Source organism: Pan troglodytes, chromosome 1 (assembly GCF_028858775.2).
Source record: "Pan troglodytes isolate AG18354 chromosome 1, NHGRI_mPanTro3-v2.0_pri, whole genome shotgun sequence".
Lineage (NCBI taxonomy): Eukaryota > Metazoa > Chordata > Mammalia > Primates > Hominidae > Pan > Pan troglodytes.
In genome coordinates this window covers 65,801,874-65,816,613 of record NC_072398.2, presented here as the reverse complement: position 1 = coordinate 65,816,613, position 14,740 = coordinate 65,801,874, and the positions used below count along the sequence as shown (strand labels likewise).

Below are 14,740 nucleotides of genomic sequence, written 5' to 3'. Positions count from 1 at the left end.
ACTTAATGATTTTTTTTTAGATGGAGTCTTGGTCTGTCACCCAGGCTGGAGTGCAGTGGCAAGACCTCGGCTCACTGCAACCTCCATCTCCTGGGTTCAAGTGATTCTCCTGCCTCAGCCTCCTGAGTAGCTGAGACTACAGGCACATGCCACCATGCCCAGTTAATTTTTGTATTTTTAGCAGAGATGGGGTTTCACCACGTTGTCCAGGCTGGTCTCAAACTCCTGACCTCAGGTGATCCGCCCACTTTGGCCTCCCAAAGTGCTGGGATTACAAGCATGAGCCCCCGTGCCCTGCCTTGTCAAACATTTTCTTAGCAGTCGTGCATCCCCTTAACACCACCACCCTACCCCACCACCCCACCACATACACATGCCTAAAGTGCCCAGAGATGAGATCCCACTAGCTGAAAACCCTTAGAGAGTCAGCTTGCCATTTGCCGGGACCCTGGCTCCCCCTAGATCCCTAGCCAGGCCCTGTGCCCTGGGAGCGCACCTGTGCCGGAAACAAACACTTCACCTGGCTAAATGGGATCCCAGTGTCAGGCGCCCCACCCCAGCCAACCCCATCTCTAGAGGCAGCTCTTAGACTCCCTAGTGATCTCAATTCTCAGGATTCTGATTTTCCAACTTAGAGCAGCCCAGGGAAGGTGGTAGGCACTCAGTAGATAGTTGTGGAATGCATGAGGGAATTATTCCAGAATCTTCTAAGCACATCCAAGCAGTAACAGTCTCCTGCCCAGTGATTTCCTCACTGGACCCTTATTCAAGGTCCCCAGCATCCCCAGAAGATCGGGAGTTACAATGTTAAGAGGCCTCATTTCTAATCCTTTCTTGCCTACGGATGTATCAATGTATCATTGCTCAAGCCCTTTCATTTCTCTGGGCCTGTTTCTCACCTGAGAAAAAGCAGCTGTCTCTCTACCTAAGCTTTATCTTTAGGGGGATAAGAAAGTCTATAAAGGGCATGTGCTTCTCACACAAATCACTGCGCACAAATAGCAAGGATCACTGCTGAATTATTACTGTGGCTTCCCTTCACTGCTCTCATTCCTGCCCACCCCGCTCTTCCTGGGCAAACTCTCTGCATTCCTCATTCTGAGGTCAGCATCCCGTCACTTCGCCCCTTTCATGGAAACCTCTAGGTGCTGCTTATTTTTCCATAGTGGGGGAAATTACAGCACAAATGGCATGCCATTATTTTTTTAAAACATCATCTTATCATGCAAATTATAACCGTTAAGAACTTCGGGGAACATCATTAGCATAATTAGTGGAAGCTTGCTTTAATTACACTGCAAGCTCAGCGGAGGGGGGTGGAGGTGCCTTCCTAGCAGCATGTCTGGCCAGAAAGGCAGTGAGCAGGAAAGCCACCCAGTGGGTGTGATTTGGTGTGGCTGCCCTTAAGGGCAGGCCCGCACCTGTCTCCTGGGGCCAGTGTGGGGCCCTTAGGGAGCCTGAGTTCAGGAATGGGAAATTGTCAAGGTGAGGGAACATTCCCTGAAAGGTAGTGAGGGTTCACGGAAGTTAGTGGGAATGAAAGTGAGAGGCATTTCTGATTTTCTGGTCATGCTTCACCCAAAACCTAGCGATATTTCTGGAAGCTCCAAGAATCATGCCAGGACTCAGAGATGTCAAAGCAGATGAAACATTCAAGCACATTCTTTACATTCATGGGCCTCACAGTTTGGTTCAAAAATAAAGTTATAGGTATCCCTGGAGGTCTACTTATTGCCTCCACAAGGCTAATATCTTGCCCCTGCCTCCCCATCCTTCCAGGATCAAAATTACTGCTGGAACTCTTCTTTTTTCCCCACCCCACTCCCAGTAAGTCTCCGGGCCGCTGCCTCTGGCATCTTCAGGCCAGTCCTACCTGATCCAATCAGAATTCTGGACGGCCAGCTGACACATGATGAGACGGTGCCGGCTTGACACGAGGCCCTGGGAAGCAACAGAGCAATCATTGGGAGACTCCCTCCGTTCCCCACAACATCCTTGGGATAGCAGCCCAAGCCCACCCATTGTTAAAGTGCAGCCATTTTTCAGTGGTGAGAGGGAATGAAGAATGTGACCCCTTTACTTGTCCGTTTGCCACACAGGCAGGCCTGGAATGGTGGTGGGGAAAGGAAACAGATAAAGGGTGTGTGGTATATACCACCCCAACAAGGTCGATAGATGAGCCTCCATTTGCGAAGCAGCCCCTGTGTGCCCTGCAGAGATGAGACTTAACTCAGCAAATGTGGCCTTGTCTTATGGCTCAGTCTGGCTGGTTAGGTGAGTTTCCCCAGAGCCCACCAAGGTGCATCTGTGGGAGAAAGGGGGAATGATGGGTGGAGCTCCTAGATTTGCCGGGACACGTGGCAGGGAGGGATGAGCAGGGATATGAATTTTAAATCAGATTATAAAAGGCATAGGCCGTTTTCTCCTAAAATCCTGAGAAGACTTGCCCAGTGCAGCTCAACCCATAACCAGCTGCCAATCTGGCATCCACCATACCAAGCCACACCCAGTGGGTGTTCCTGCTCCTCTTTCAGTGAGTCCTGACCAGCCCGTAAGTGGCTCTACGGTCATGGACAGCTGGTCTTTCCAGCTACTGCTTCAGCGCCCATCCACTCAGGTCCGACTGTGGTCCTGAGATGGGAAGCAGGATGGACGCATGGACCTGGGCATTTTGTGTTTCCAGGAATCTTAGCAGAGACAGAGCGGGGGCAGTTTTTCTGCCAGGAACTATCAGGCCAGGGATGGGGGGACGGGGATTGAAGAGGAGAGGGGCACAGCAAGGAACCCACCTGTTTTCCATAGGAGTCGTGGACAGGGGAGACAATCCCGCCAATCACAATAAACCTTCCAGTTTTGTGCAGATAATCCCTGGCTCTTTCTAATTAAGAGAAGAAACCCACACATTATAAAGAGGAAAGGCATGGATTAAAGGTGATAATTGAAATCAATACACTCAGAATGCTGGGGTTTATTTCCCATCTCTCTTGCCATTTAAATAGAAAATGTCAACTTTCAAAGCAAACGTTGGTGATTCAAAAGGTTACAGAACCAGATTTCAGCCCCCAAAGCAAAAGGATTTAGAACTCAAGGAGATTCATCCTGTTTTAAAAGTCCTCTGTGGGAGGAGCCAGTGTAGCTCAGAAGGATTTAAAACAAGCGCCTCATTAGCAGCCATTAGAGCTACAGATTGGAATTTACCCCTATTGTCACTTGCAGGAGTTATAACGTGGAGGAGTAGTGTTTAAAAAATAAATAAATAAAAGCCTCCTTATAATATGAAAGATGTGCTGATTGCCTCATCTAATTATTCAGAAGAGAAAAACCACCAAAACAAATTTAAAGGGTCTTGTAGATAATTACAAAGAATTAGCAATCAACCCAGAAGACCACCATCTTAGACTTGGTTGAGACGAAAAATTTGGCCAGATAAAAGCCTTTTATCCTTTGGAAGGTATGCAATATTGCTTTTTCAAATCTATCAGACAAACCCAATTTTATTTTCGCAATAAATTTCGGCAAACAAGGAAGGGACTGAAAAGTCTGGTTCTATCTTACTTCCAAAACAATTCCTTTTAAGAATGTCAACAGGGGCCAGGTGTGGTGGCTCACACCTGTAATCCCAGTACTTTGGGAGGCCGAGGCAGGTGGATCACAAGGTCAGGAGTTCAAGACCAGCCTGGCCAACATGGTGAAACGCTTTTCTACTAAAAATACAAAACTTAGCCACGCGCAGTGGCAGGCGCCTGTAATCCTAGTTACTTGGGAGACTGAGGCAGGAGAATCGCTTGAACCCGGGCAGCAGAGATTGCAGTGAGCTGAGATCGTGCCACTGCACTCCAGCCTGGGTGACAGAGAGAGACTCCATCTAAAAACAAAACAAAACAAAACAAAACAAAAATTGTCAACAGGGCCTGAGCTTATTCCACTGAGGAAAAATCTAGCATGGAGTTTATAGTGAAGGTATTTTTAAGTAGAAGGCGGCCTGGGCAGCAAAGCTGGCTGTGTAGTTTACAAGCAAGTTTTCAGAATTACTTTGCTGGATTTCTTAACACTTGAAAAAAGATCTCACCATATTTGCTTCTTTTTCTTTCTTTCTTTGTTTTTTGAGACAAAGTCTCACGCTGTCACTTAGGCTGCAGTGCAGTGGCGCGATCTTGGCTCACTGCCATCTCTACCTCCTGGGTTCAAGCAATTCTCATGCCTCAGCCTCCCAAGTAGCTGAGATTACAGGCATGAGCCACCATGGTTGGCTAATTTTTGTATTTTTAGTAGAGACGGGTTCCACGTGTCGGCCAGGCTGGCCTCAAACTCCCGGCCTCAAGTGATCTGCCTGCCTTGGCCTCCCAAAATGCAAGGGTTACAGGCATGAGCCACGGCACTTGGCTGCTTCTTTTTCTTTCAATGTGAAATTTCTTAGATTAAAAAAAAAAATGAATAGACTATTTTTAACACCGTTTTAGATTTACAGAATAATTGAGCAGATTGTACATAGACTTCCATATATTCAGACCCCTCCCACCTTTTTACCTCCCTTCATGCAGTTTCCCCCATTATATTAATAATTTTGCACTAGTGTGGCACACTTGTTATACTTGACAAATCAATATTAACACATTATTAACTATAGTCAATAGTTTACATGAAGATTTACTCTGTGTTGTAGAGTTCTGTGGGTTTTGACAATTATATCCCTCATTATAGTATCATACCCAGTATTTTCATCCCCTAAAAATTCAGTGTTCCACCCATTCATGCCTCCTCTTTTCCCAAACCCCTGGCAACCACGGTTCTGTTTACTATTTCTATAGATTTGACGTTTCCAAAATGCCATATGGTTGGAATCATACAGTATGTAGCCTCTTTGGACTTGCTGTTTTCACTAAGCAGCATGCATTTAAAGTTCCTCCATGTCTTTTCATGGCTTGATAGCTCATTTCTTTCTTTTTCTTTGAGAGGAAGCTCGCTCTTGTCCCCTAAGCTGGAGTGCAGTGGCGCCATCTCAGCTCACTGCAACCTCCGCCTCCCGGGCTTAAGCGATTCTGCTGCCTCAGCCTCCCAAGTAGTTGGGATTACAGGCGCCTACCACCATGCCCAGCTAATTTTTTGTATTTTTAGTAGAGATGGGGTTTCACTATGTTAGCCAAACTGGTCTCAAACTCCTGACCTCAGGAGATCTGCCTGCCACGGCCTCCCAAAGTGCTGGGATTACAAGCGTGAGCCACCGTGCCCGGCCGGCAGCTCATTTCTTTTAATCACTAAATGATAGTCTATTGTCTGGAAGTACTTCAGTTTATCCATTCATCTACCAAAGAACATCTTTGCTGCTTCCAGTTTTTAGTGATTATAAATAAAGCTGATATGACATTCATGTGCAGGTTTTTGTGAAGACGTAAGTTAGGGAATCTACACAAGGAGCCATATGAATCATATGGTAAGATTATGTTTAGCTTTTTAAGAGTCTGTCAAATTGTCTTCCAAAGTGGTTGTGCCATTTTATATTCCTACCAGGAATGAATGAGACTTTCTGTTGCTCCAAATTCTTACCAGCATTTGGCATTATTTGGATTTTAATAAGTGTGTCACTCTGATAAGTGTGTCACATTTGCTTTTTTTTTTTTTGACGGAGTCTAGCTCTGTCGCCCAGGCTGGAGTACAGTGGCACCATCTTGGCTCACTGCAACCTCCGCCTCCTGGGTTCAAGTGATTCTTGTGCCTCAGCCTCATAGGTAGCTGGGATTACAGACGTGCACCACCATACCCAGCTAATTTTTTTATTTTTTAGTAGAGATGGGGTTTCACCATGTTAGCCAGGCTGGTCTTGAACTCCTGACCTCAGGTGATCTGACCACCTCAGCCTCCCAAAGTGCTGGGATTACAGGCATGAGCCACCGCACCCAGCCCCATATTTGCTTTTTAAAAGAGTTGTAGTACTTCACTTGTTTTCAGATCTTATTCTGAGGCCAAATTAAAGGCCTTGCAACAATCTATTCTGATATTTGAAGAAATTGCACAGCTTCTCCCTGTTTCTCTTGGACCTTCACACTCCGGTCCTCTTCGGGGTCATTTCTATCTGGCCCTTGGCAGTCACAGACCCTCTGCTGCAATAAGCCAGAACTTCTTTACTCTCCCTGTCCTCCAAATAGTGCCTTCTAACTCTTCACTTCCCAAGCACTTCATTCAAACCCAGCTCTACCCTACCCCACGTCTAGCATGCCTTCCCTGCCCAACATCCTCCTGCTCTGGACTTATTTCCCGGCCACCTCACTAATCTCACTGTGCATCCAGTGCAGTCCAAGGGACCTGGAAACTGTTTCTGTAAAATGCCTTCTTTGCAAAGTTGTTGTGAGGATCAAATCAAATTACGAAAGTAAAAGTGCATAGCGCTAAGTGGTTTTACTGGAGAATTCCACATAAAGAACTAAAACCAAGTCTACATAAACTCTTCTAGAAAGTAGAAAAGGAAGGAACCCTTTTTTTTTTTTGAGATGGAGTTTCGCTCTTGTTGCCCAGGCTGGAGTGCAACAGCGTGATCTCGGCTCAGCGCAACCTCTGCCTCCTGGGTTCAAGCGATTCTCCTGCCTCCGCCTCCCAAGTAGCTGGAATTACAGGGATGTGCCATCATCCCCGGCTAATTTTGTATTTTTAGTAGAGACAAGGTTTCTCCATGTGGTCAGGCTGGTCTTGAACTCCCGACCTCAGGTGATCTGCCCACCTCGGCCTCCTAAAATGCTGGGATTACAGGCGTGAGCCACCATGCCCGGCCTAGGAAAGAACACTTTTCAATTTATTTTATAAAGCCGGTATTACCCTGATATCAAAACCAGGCAAAGATAGTACAAAGAAGAAACTACAGGCCAATATCCTTTATGATTGAATACTCAAAAATCCTTAACAAATGTTAGCAAATAGAATCCAGCTATATATAGAAAGAATTATACACTGTGACTAAGTGGTGTATATTCCAGGGATACAAGGCTGTTTTTTCAGTATTTGAAAAATCATTCAATGTAATCCACCAGCAAGCTAAAGAAAAATCTCATGATCCTATCAATTGATGCAGAAAAAGCGTTTGACAAAATTCAACATTCATTCATGACAAAAACTCTCAGTATAATAGGAATAGAAAGAAACGTCCTCGACTTGACAAAGAGCATCTGCAAAAACCTGCAACTAACATCATACTTAGTGGTGAAAGATTGAATGCTTTCTCCCTAAAATGAAGAACAAGGAAGGAAGTCTGCTCTCATTGCTGTTATTCAACCAGAAGTTCTAGTGCACACCATAAGGCAAGAAAAGGAAATAAAAGGCATACAGATAAAAAAAGGAAAATAAAAAAACCTGTCTCTATTTGTAGATGACTTGATGATCTACCTAGAAATCCCAATAAATTTACAAGGAAACTCCAGCAACTAATAAGTGAGCTCAACAAGGTCATAAGTTACAAGATCAACATAAGAAAATTAATTGTATTTCCATATGCTAGCAACAAACAAGTGGAAATCAAAATAAAAATACAAAGCAAATGTTAATCAATTCAATGAAATACTTAGGTATAAATATAATAAAACATATACAGGGCTTGTATGTTAAAAACTACAAGATGCTGATGAAAGAAATCAAAGAAGATCTAAATAAATGTAGAGACCTATGCATTTTAAATCTTAACTGAGAGTCCTTTTCAAGGATGCCTTCAACCCTTTATTCCCATATGCACTGTATCTATGTTGCCTCTGTGAACACAGGAACATATATTTGAATTCAGCGCCACAAAAAGTAGCAGAAGATGCTGACAATCCTGAATTTATTTGGGTGATCATGCTTCTATTGAGTTGGATGGCATAGTCTGGTGGTTAGGAACAACAACAACAACAAAAAGAGACATACTATGTTATGGATTGGAAGATGCAACACAGTCAAGATGCTAATTCTCCCCAAAATGATATGAAATTTAATGTATTTCTTGTCAAAATCACAACAAGATTTGTTAAAGTGTAAATATCAACAGAATTCTAAAATGTGTATGGAAAGTTATAGGAGCTAGAATAGTTCATAGCAGCTTTATTTGTAATAATCAAATACGGGAAACAACCCAAATGTCCTACGATAGGTAAATGGTTAACTAAACTGTGGTACACCCATACCATGGAGTACTACTCAGCAATAAAAAGGAACAAATTGGCTGGGCACCGTGGCTCATGCCTGTAATCCCAGCACTTTGGGAGGCAGAGGTGGGTGGATCACTTGAGGTCAGGAGTTTGAGACCAGCCTGGCCAACCTGGTGAAACCCCGTCTATACTAAAAATACAAAAATTAGCTGGGCATGGTGGGTGGCACACACTTGTAATCCCAGCTACTTGGGAGGCTGAGGTGGGAGGATTGCTTGAACCTGGGAGGTGGAGGTTGCAGTGAGCCAAGATGGCGCCACTGCACTCCAGCCTGGGTGACACAGCGAGACTCTGTCTCAAAAAAAAATAAAAAATAAAAGAAGGAACAAATTATTGATATGTGCAAGAATTTGGATGGATCTTTAGTTCATTATTCTGAGTGAAGAAAAGGCAATCTCAAAAGTTTTCTTATTGTATGATTTTATTTATATAACATGGTCAAAAAGTTGTTTAAAAGCCTGGACATTTCGGCTCATGCTTATAATTCCAACATTTTGGGAGGCTGAGGCAGGAGGCTCGCTTGACCTAGCAGTTCATGACCAACATGGGCAACATAGTGAGACCTCTGTCTCTTAAAAAAAAAAAAAAAAGGTGTTTAAGGTGTTAAGAAGATTAATGCTTTCCAGGGGTTAGGGATGGTGGGTCAGGGAAAGGGGTGGGTATGACTTTAAAGCTGTAGCTTGTGGGAGATCTTTGTGGTAATGGGCTAGTTCTATAGCTTACTTGTGTTGGTTCTGTAAATCTACCCTTTTGATAAGATAACATATAAACTATACATACACCTTATACCAATGTCAATGTTCTCATTTCGATATTCTACTATAGTTAAAGAAAATAGAACTGTTATGGTCTGAATGTCTGTCTCTCCAAAATTCATATGCTGAAATCTAATCTCTAACATGTTGCTATTAAGAGATGGGGCCTTTGGGAGGTGACTAGGTCATGAGGTTGGAACCCTCGTGGATGGAATTACAGCCCTTATAAAGAGGCCTGGGGAGCCCATTTGCCCTTCCTCCTTGTGAGGACACATAGAAGGCACCATTTAGGCTGGGCACAGTGGCTCATGACAGTAATCCCAACACTTTGGGAGGCCGAGGTGGGCGTATCATGAGGTCAGGAGTTCGAGACCAGCCCAGCCAATATGGTGAAACCCCGTCTCTACTAAAAATACAAAAATTAGCCAGGCGTGGTGGCACGTGCCTGTAGTCCCAGCTACTTGGGAGGCTGAGGCAGAAGAATCGCTTGAACCCAGGAGACAGAGGTTGCAGTGAGCCGAGATTGCACCACTGTACTCCAGCCTGGGTGACAGAGCCAGACTCTGAGACTCCATCTAAAAAAAAAAAAAAAAAAGGCACCATGGCACCATTTATCAGGAACAGGCCTTCACCAGACACCACATCTGCCTGGGCCTTTATCTTGTACTTCCCAGCCTCCAGAACTGTGAGCAATAAATTTATGTTATTTATAAACTACCCAGTCTAAGGTATTTTGTTACAGCAGCCCAAATGGACTAAGTCAGGTTTAACCACTAGGGGAAACTGGGTGAAGAGTACATGGTATCTCTCTGTATTAATCTTGCAACTTCCTGCAAATCTATAGTTATCTCAAAAAAAAGTTTTTGAAATGTTCATGATAAATTATAGAACACTGCAATTTTAAGGCGGTGGTGTGCAAACCCAGGCAGTGGCAAGCAAGCTGGAGGAGTTAGATGCTTCTGAAACTTTATTTCTGTTCATACCTTTCCAGCTTTGCTGCTGTCTAGATTAGAAGATTTTGGTTTGTTACATTGTGGGTTGTGTTGTCTAAAGCTGTGCTTCTTAAACTTTGATGTGCATATGAATCCTCTGGGGGTCTTTTTAGAATATAGATTCTGATTCTATGGGTCTGGGATGGAACCTGAGATCAGAGTCAAGATTGGCATGAGATAAGTGGGGCAGGATTGTTTAAGTGCTGAGTCAGATCTCGCCTTTATTTAACATGTTGATATTTTGTTTATCAAGGATTTTTTGCAGTGATTTTGATATTTTAAAATATTGTTTATTTTGATTACTGAGTTTGGGGGCACCTCCTTACATTTTGCACTAGAGGAGGCCATCTCTCACCCTAGTCCCAGGCTTGCCTGAGATTCAGCATTTCTGGCAAGCTCCCAAATGAGACCAAGGCTGCAGGTTTGCAGATTATATTTTAAACAGCAAGCGACTAAAGACAGGTGGAGCAGCCCCTGCCATGTTAGAATACCCACAAAAGAGGCTCTCCTCCCTTCCCCACTCCACCACCATCTCCAACTTGCATGACAAGGGCATTTCTGCACATTGGTAGAAAGCCAGCCCATTGGCAAAGCTGTAGCTATGGCCCTGGAATTTAATTTCATGCCAGGCTTCCCAAAATGAGGTCTATTTTTGTCCATCAGTTCTGCCCCAAAGAAGGAGCCAAATTACTCTAACATTAGACATGCAAGTCAGACCCGCTCTGCATTTGGTCACCATCTTTGCTCCTGTGCTCATGGAGGAGGACTCCATGACCATTGCCACATCCTGTCCTCAGGACCCTGAGGGTCCACTGTGTCTCATGGCTCATTCCAGGCCACTTGGAACCAGGTAAATCTCCCTTCCTTATACCCTGTGCTGGATGCTTGGATGTCCAGCCAAGGACAGACACAACATGAGTGATTTACCCATTAATAAAAATTCATGAGACACACATATCCTCCTGGCTACTCAGTGAACCTGGCTGACATGTGTAATCTACTCCTTCCTTCTAGGGAGTTAATGGAAGAGTGTTTCTTCCACCGTGGTCACAGCATCAACACTAACTCCATTCTTCCTTTTCAGCTGCAATTAGAAATGACCCCTTCTGAATTGTAGTCACAGCTGGAGCTGCCTGTATTTTCCCTGTTTGTAAATTTCCCAAAGATTGTCTGGATTTGTAAACATTCTAAATTTTAGGAAGACCAAGTGCTGGATGATAAAGGAAGAAATCAAGCTTTGAGTCCCTCTTAGAATTCCTGCTTAGGAGTTAAGAAAAAAACTTTAAGGAATCATCCCTGTGGCCTACTAAACTGAGCCTTGAGTGTTCCCTAACAAACATTTAATAAGTGCTTATTATGTTGAAGGCTCTGTCCCAGTCGCTATAAGGGACATAGACAAGTAAAAGACACAATTCCCATCTCCAAGGAGCCCAGGTTTTTGATGCGGGCCACAGCATATACTTTGCTGAAATAATAAGATACCAAAATGAACAGCAGAGACATTAAGTGCTATAGGACTTCAGGGAGGGAGTCATCCCACTGGGACGGGGTGGCCTAGGAAGTCTTCCTAGAACAGATTAGACCTAAGCTAGAATCCAACAGCAGAGAAGAGGAAGGTGTTATTAACTTTGTCTTTTTATTTTCTGTATTTTGATGTTTGACATCTGGGGACTTGCTGACCCTTGAAGGGAGGAATTATCCCTCTAGCCAATTCCTAGAGATAGCAAATAACTGGCCCTTGAGCACACTTTTCAAATGCAAACCAACCAATCCAGACCAACCATGCCCCTAACTACCTTCACTATTGCGCTCTCACACTCAGGGCCACTGTTCCCCTGCCCTAATCTCCCCAGGGCTAGGTACTGAACAACTAGGTATATCCCCTATGCCCCAGAGGCTGCTGAATTTATTTAAACTAGGCAAAGGAGAGCCTGCCTCACCTGTCATTCCCAGAACCACAATCACATCTTTTGCCCTTGTTTCTCCACTCCCTCTGCCTTCTGGCTGACCCTGGAGCCTCTGCCCTTGTTTTCCCCACTCCCTCTGCCTTCTGACTGACCCTGGAGCCTCCTTGCTGGCCCCCTATGACTCAGTGTGCCCCATCCTCTTGGGACCTGTGAGTATAACAACTTTCTTTTCAACAGCAGCCATCTCCTGATCTGTTGGCCTTGTCATACCTAAAAAATAGTAAAACCTCAATTTTAAAACAGAAGGAAGATACTCATTCCAGGGGGACAAAGCGAGGTGAGCAGATGAACTGAGTCAGGAACAAAGTCTCTAAGCCATACTGAAGCCTCCTTTTCTTGGCTTTATTTGTTTGAAAAGCAATGATACCATTTTCATCCACTGTCACCAAGGGAGTCTCACCCTCCCCCACACAGCCTGGAGCAACTTTGCAAAACTGAGGGGAAGAGGCTAGCTGAGAAGAAGGCAGGGAAGAATTAGGCCAAATTAGGAGGGTTTTGAGTGCCAAACCAAGGAATTAACTTACCGACCATTTGTTGGTGATCTGCTCTGTGTTAGGCAAAGTGTTAGGTACTTGGGTCTGTATTTTCTCATGTTAAATTTCACAGCAACTGTGTAAGTTGTTAGATGATATAATCACTATTTTCCAAATAAGGAAGCCAAGGTTCAGAGTCATTAAGCAGTTTTGCCTGAGACCACAGAGACAGGAAGTGGCTTTTGGAATTTGAAGTGGGATTTGAACACAGAATTTTCGACTCTAAGGTGAGTGCTTATTCGATTTGGTCCTTTAGTCCCAGATCCTTTCATTCCAGTCTGGATAGTTTTGGGAAGCAGGGAGCTGGGTGATCACATTCTTCAGGGAGCGTGAAACAGACAATCCTACCAGGCCCTCCCTCTTCAAGTTGTCCAGCCTAAGCCTTAAGACAGTTTTCCAGTGAGATAGTTCTACTTGAGTCTGAAGTAAGTCTGAAAGCACAGTACGGTCCATGAAGTTTGATCCATATGTGGGACCACAGGAGCCTACCATGCCATCCCTTGGAACTGTTAGCTGAGTAGGCTGAGGCTCCCAATAAATACAGGCTAGTTATGGATTTCCTCTCCACAGGGAGCAATTTTCCTTGCTCTTCCTCCAGCCAGTCAGCCATGCCTAGGCCAGCCATCTACTAACACTTGTCCTCAGACCCCTGGGCGGAGAATGTGGGTACACCAGCACAATGCCCTCTCCCTGCCCTCATACCCTTTATTCCAATGCACTATGGAGTCAGCATCTTCCCAGGCCTGTGTCTGTGACTCATGATGGCAGCTGGATTTCCCAATTTACCAATACTTATGTGACTTGTGTCTTGGGTATTTAAGGTTTGAGGCTGGGTGGAAGTTTTCTAGGAAGACAAAGGAACAGGAAGTAGTGGAAGACATTTTTGGAAAAGGGTGCAGCACGTATAAAGGCATGAAGATATGAGATTTTGCAGGTAATGAAGAAAAGAGCAATATGCCAGAAAGAAAGATGTAAGTAGAAGAAGGTAAGGCTGGAAAGAAAGTGGGGTAGATAGCATGATAGGAACAGGGTTTTCTTAGGAGAAACAATCGATTGCAGAAGGCACATGATGGCAGCTGGATTTCCCAAGGGGATGATAGGTTACCCACATTTGGTATATTCTTCTACCCAGACTCAGTGGCCAGTGACTGGCCAGCAGAAGGTGGGGGCTGGGCTTACATGCATATAGGGATCAGGCTGATGTCCCTAAACAGGCATGCACAGAGCAGCCCTGCAAACCTTGAGAAGCTCCGCTGGAGACAGAATCCTGTTTTCTTGACCATCTGCACCTCCCTCCAGCTGCCCCGCCCTCATGCCATGTGCCTCAGGCTGTCTGAACTCACCAGAGAGAGTAACAAACACTTCCCAGAGCCCCTGGCAGGCCTGAATTTCCTCTAGTTCCTGGATTTCCATCTATTTGTCTGGCTTTTGCAGCCACTACTTGCAGCCCTGCGCTGGCCATCAGAGAGTAACACAAAGTGGTGCAGCTGCTCCCTCATTGCTGCTGATCTTGTTTGCTCCACTACCTCCAGCTTGGGAGAATTTGAATCCCTTTGTCCTTACAGCCAGGAAATGATTTATGACCCTCCCTTCCATAACTGTCACTTCTGCCAGACCATGCTGAGAGAACCTCTCATATGCTCCCGCTTGTAGGAGCCACTCCGGAAGTGTGGCCTCTGTTCAAATCCTTTCCACTGGAAAAGCTACCCCATTCCCATCCCGCATCCTTTCCAAATCAGGCTCCAGGCTTCTTGGAATTCGCCCATTGTTGAAAAAGGCTTTTTGTTGTTGTTGTTGTTGTTATTTATTTCTTCAGAAATGGAAAGCTAAATATATATGTAAAAATGTGACACAAACTAAATATATATGTAAAAATATGACACGAAACCAAGGTTTCCCCTTCAGCGAAACTCAAAAACACATGAGAGAATTCTTTCAGAAACCCACAGACTGTGGTACTAAATATAGCTGGGTGGGGGGTGGAGTGGGGCAGGGGATAGAGTGGAAGGTGGGGAGGAAGCAATGAAGACAGGAGGAGGACATGTGATGGAGAAGCCCACCTTGGCTCCTCATTAGGGTATCAAGTCTGTGTCATTTGCATGGAATCAGGCTCTATTTTTAACTACACGTCTATTTTATTCTACACTTTTATTAACCTTTCTGAGTACAAGTTTACCATACACGCTTCTTAACATAGGGATAATTCAAGCTTTGAAATAGACTTTATCCAGGAGATAGCTGTTTTTCTTGGGTAAAACAGGTGACAGAATATTCAGCATAGATTCCTTTTTGCGAAGGTATGGCAGTGCTGAGGCTGCAGTGCGGGGA

General features: G+C 44.6%; 1 protein-coding gene across 2 annotated transcripts in view; it reads right to left on the bottom strand.

The window, feature by feature from the left end:
* NMNAT2 (nicotinamide nucleotide adenylyltransferase 2) overlaps nt 1–14,740 on the bottom strand; it is a 180,972-nt gene that overhangs the window by 41,569 nt on the left and 124,663 nt on the right. Inside the window, exons 1-3 of one of the 2 annotated variants that reach the window (XM_054656592.2) lie at nt 13,756–13,936; nt 2,790–2,878; nt 1,874–1,941 (exon numbers count right to left, since the gene is read on the bottom strand). In XM_054656592.2, coding sequence (XP_054512567.1) covers nt 1,874–1,941; nt 2,790–2,878; nt 13,756–13,825 — 227 coding nt within the window. In that variant the 5' untranslated portion in view covers nt 13,826–13,936. Of the gene's footprint in view, nt 1–1,873; nt 1,942–2,789; nt 2,879–13,755; nt 13,937–14,740 lie in introns of those variants that run through there. The other variant, XM_001162779.8, reaches the window with a different exon arrangement.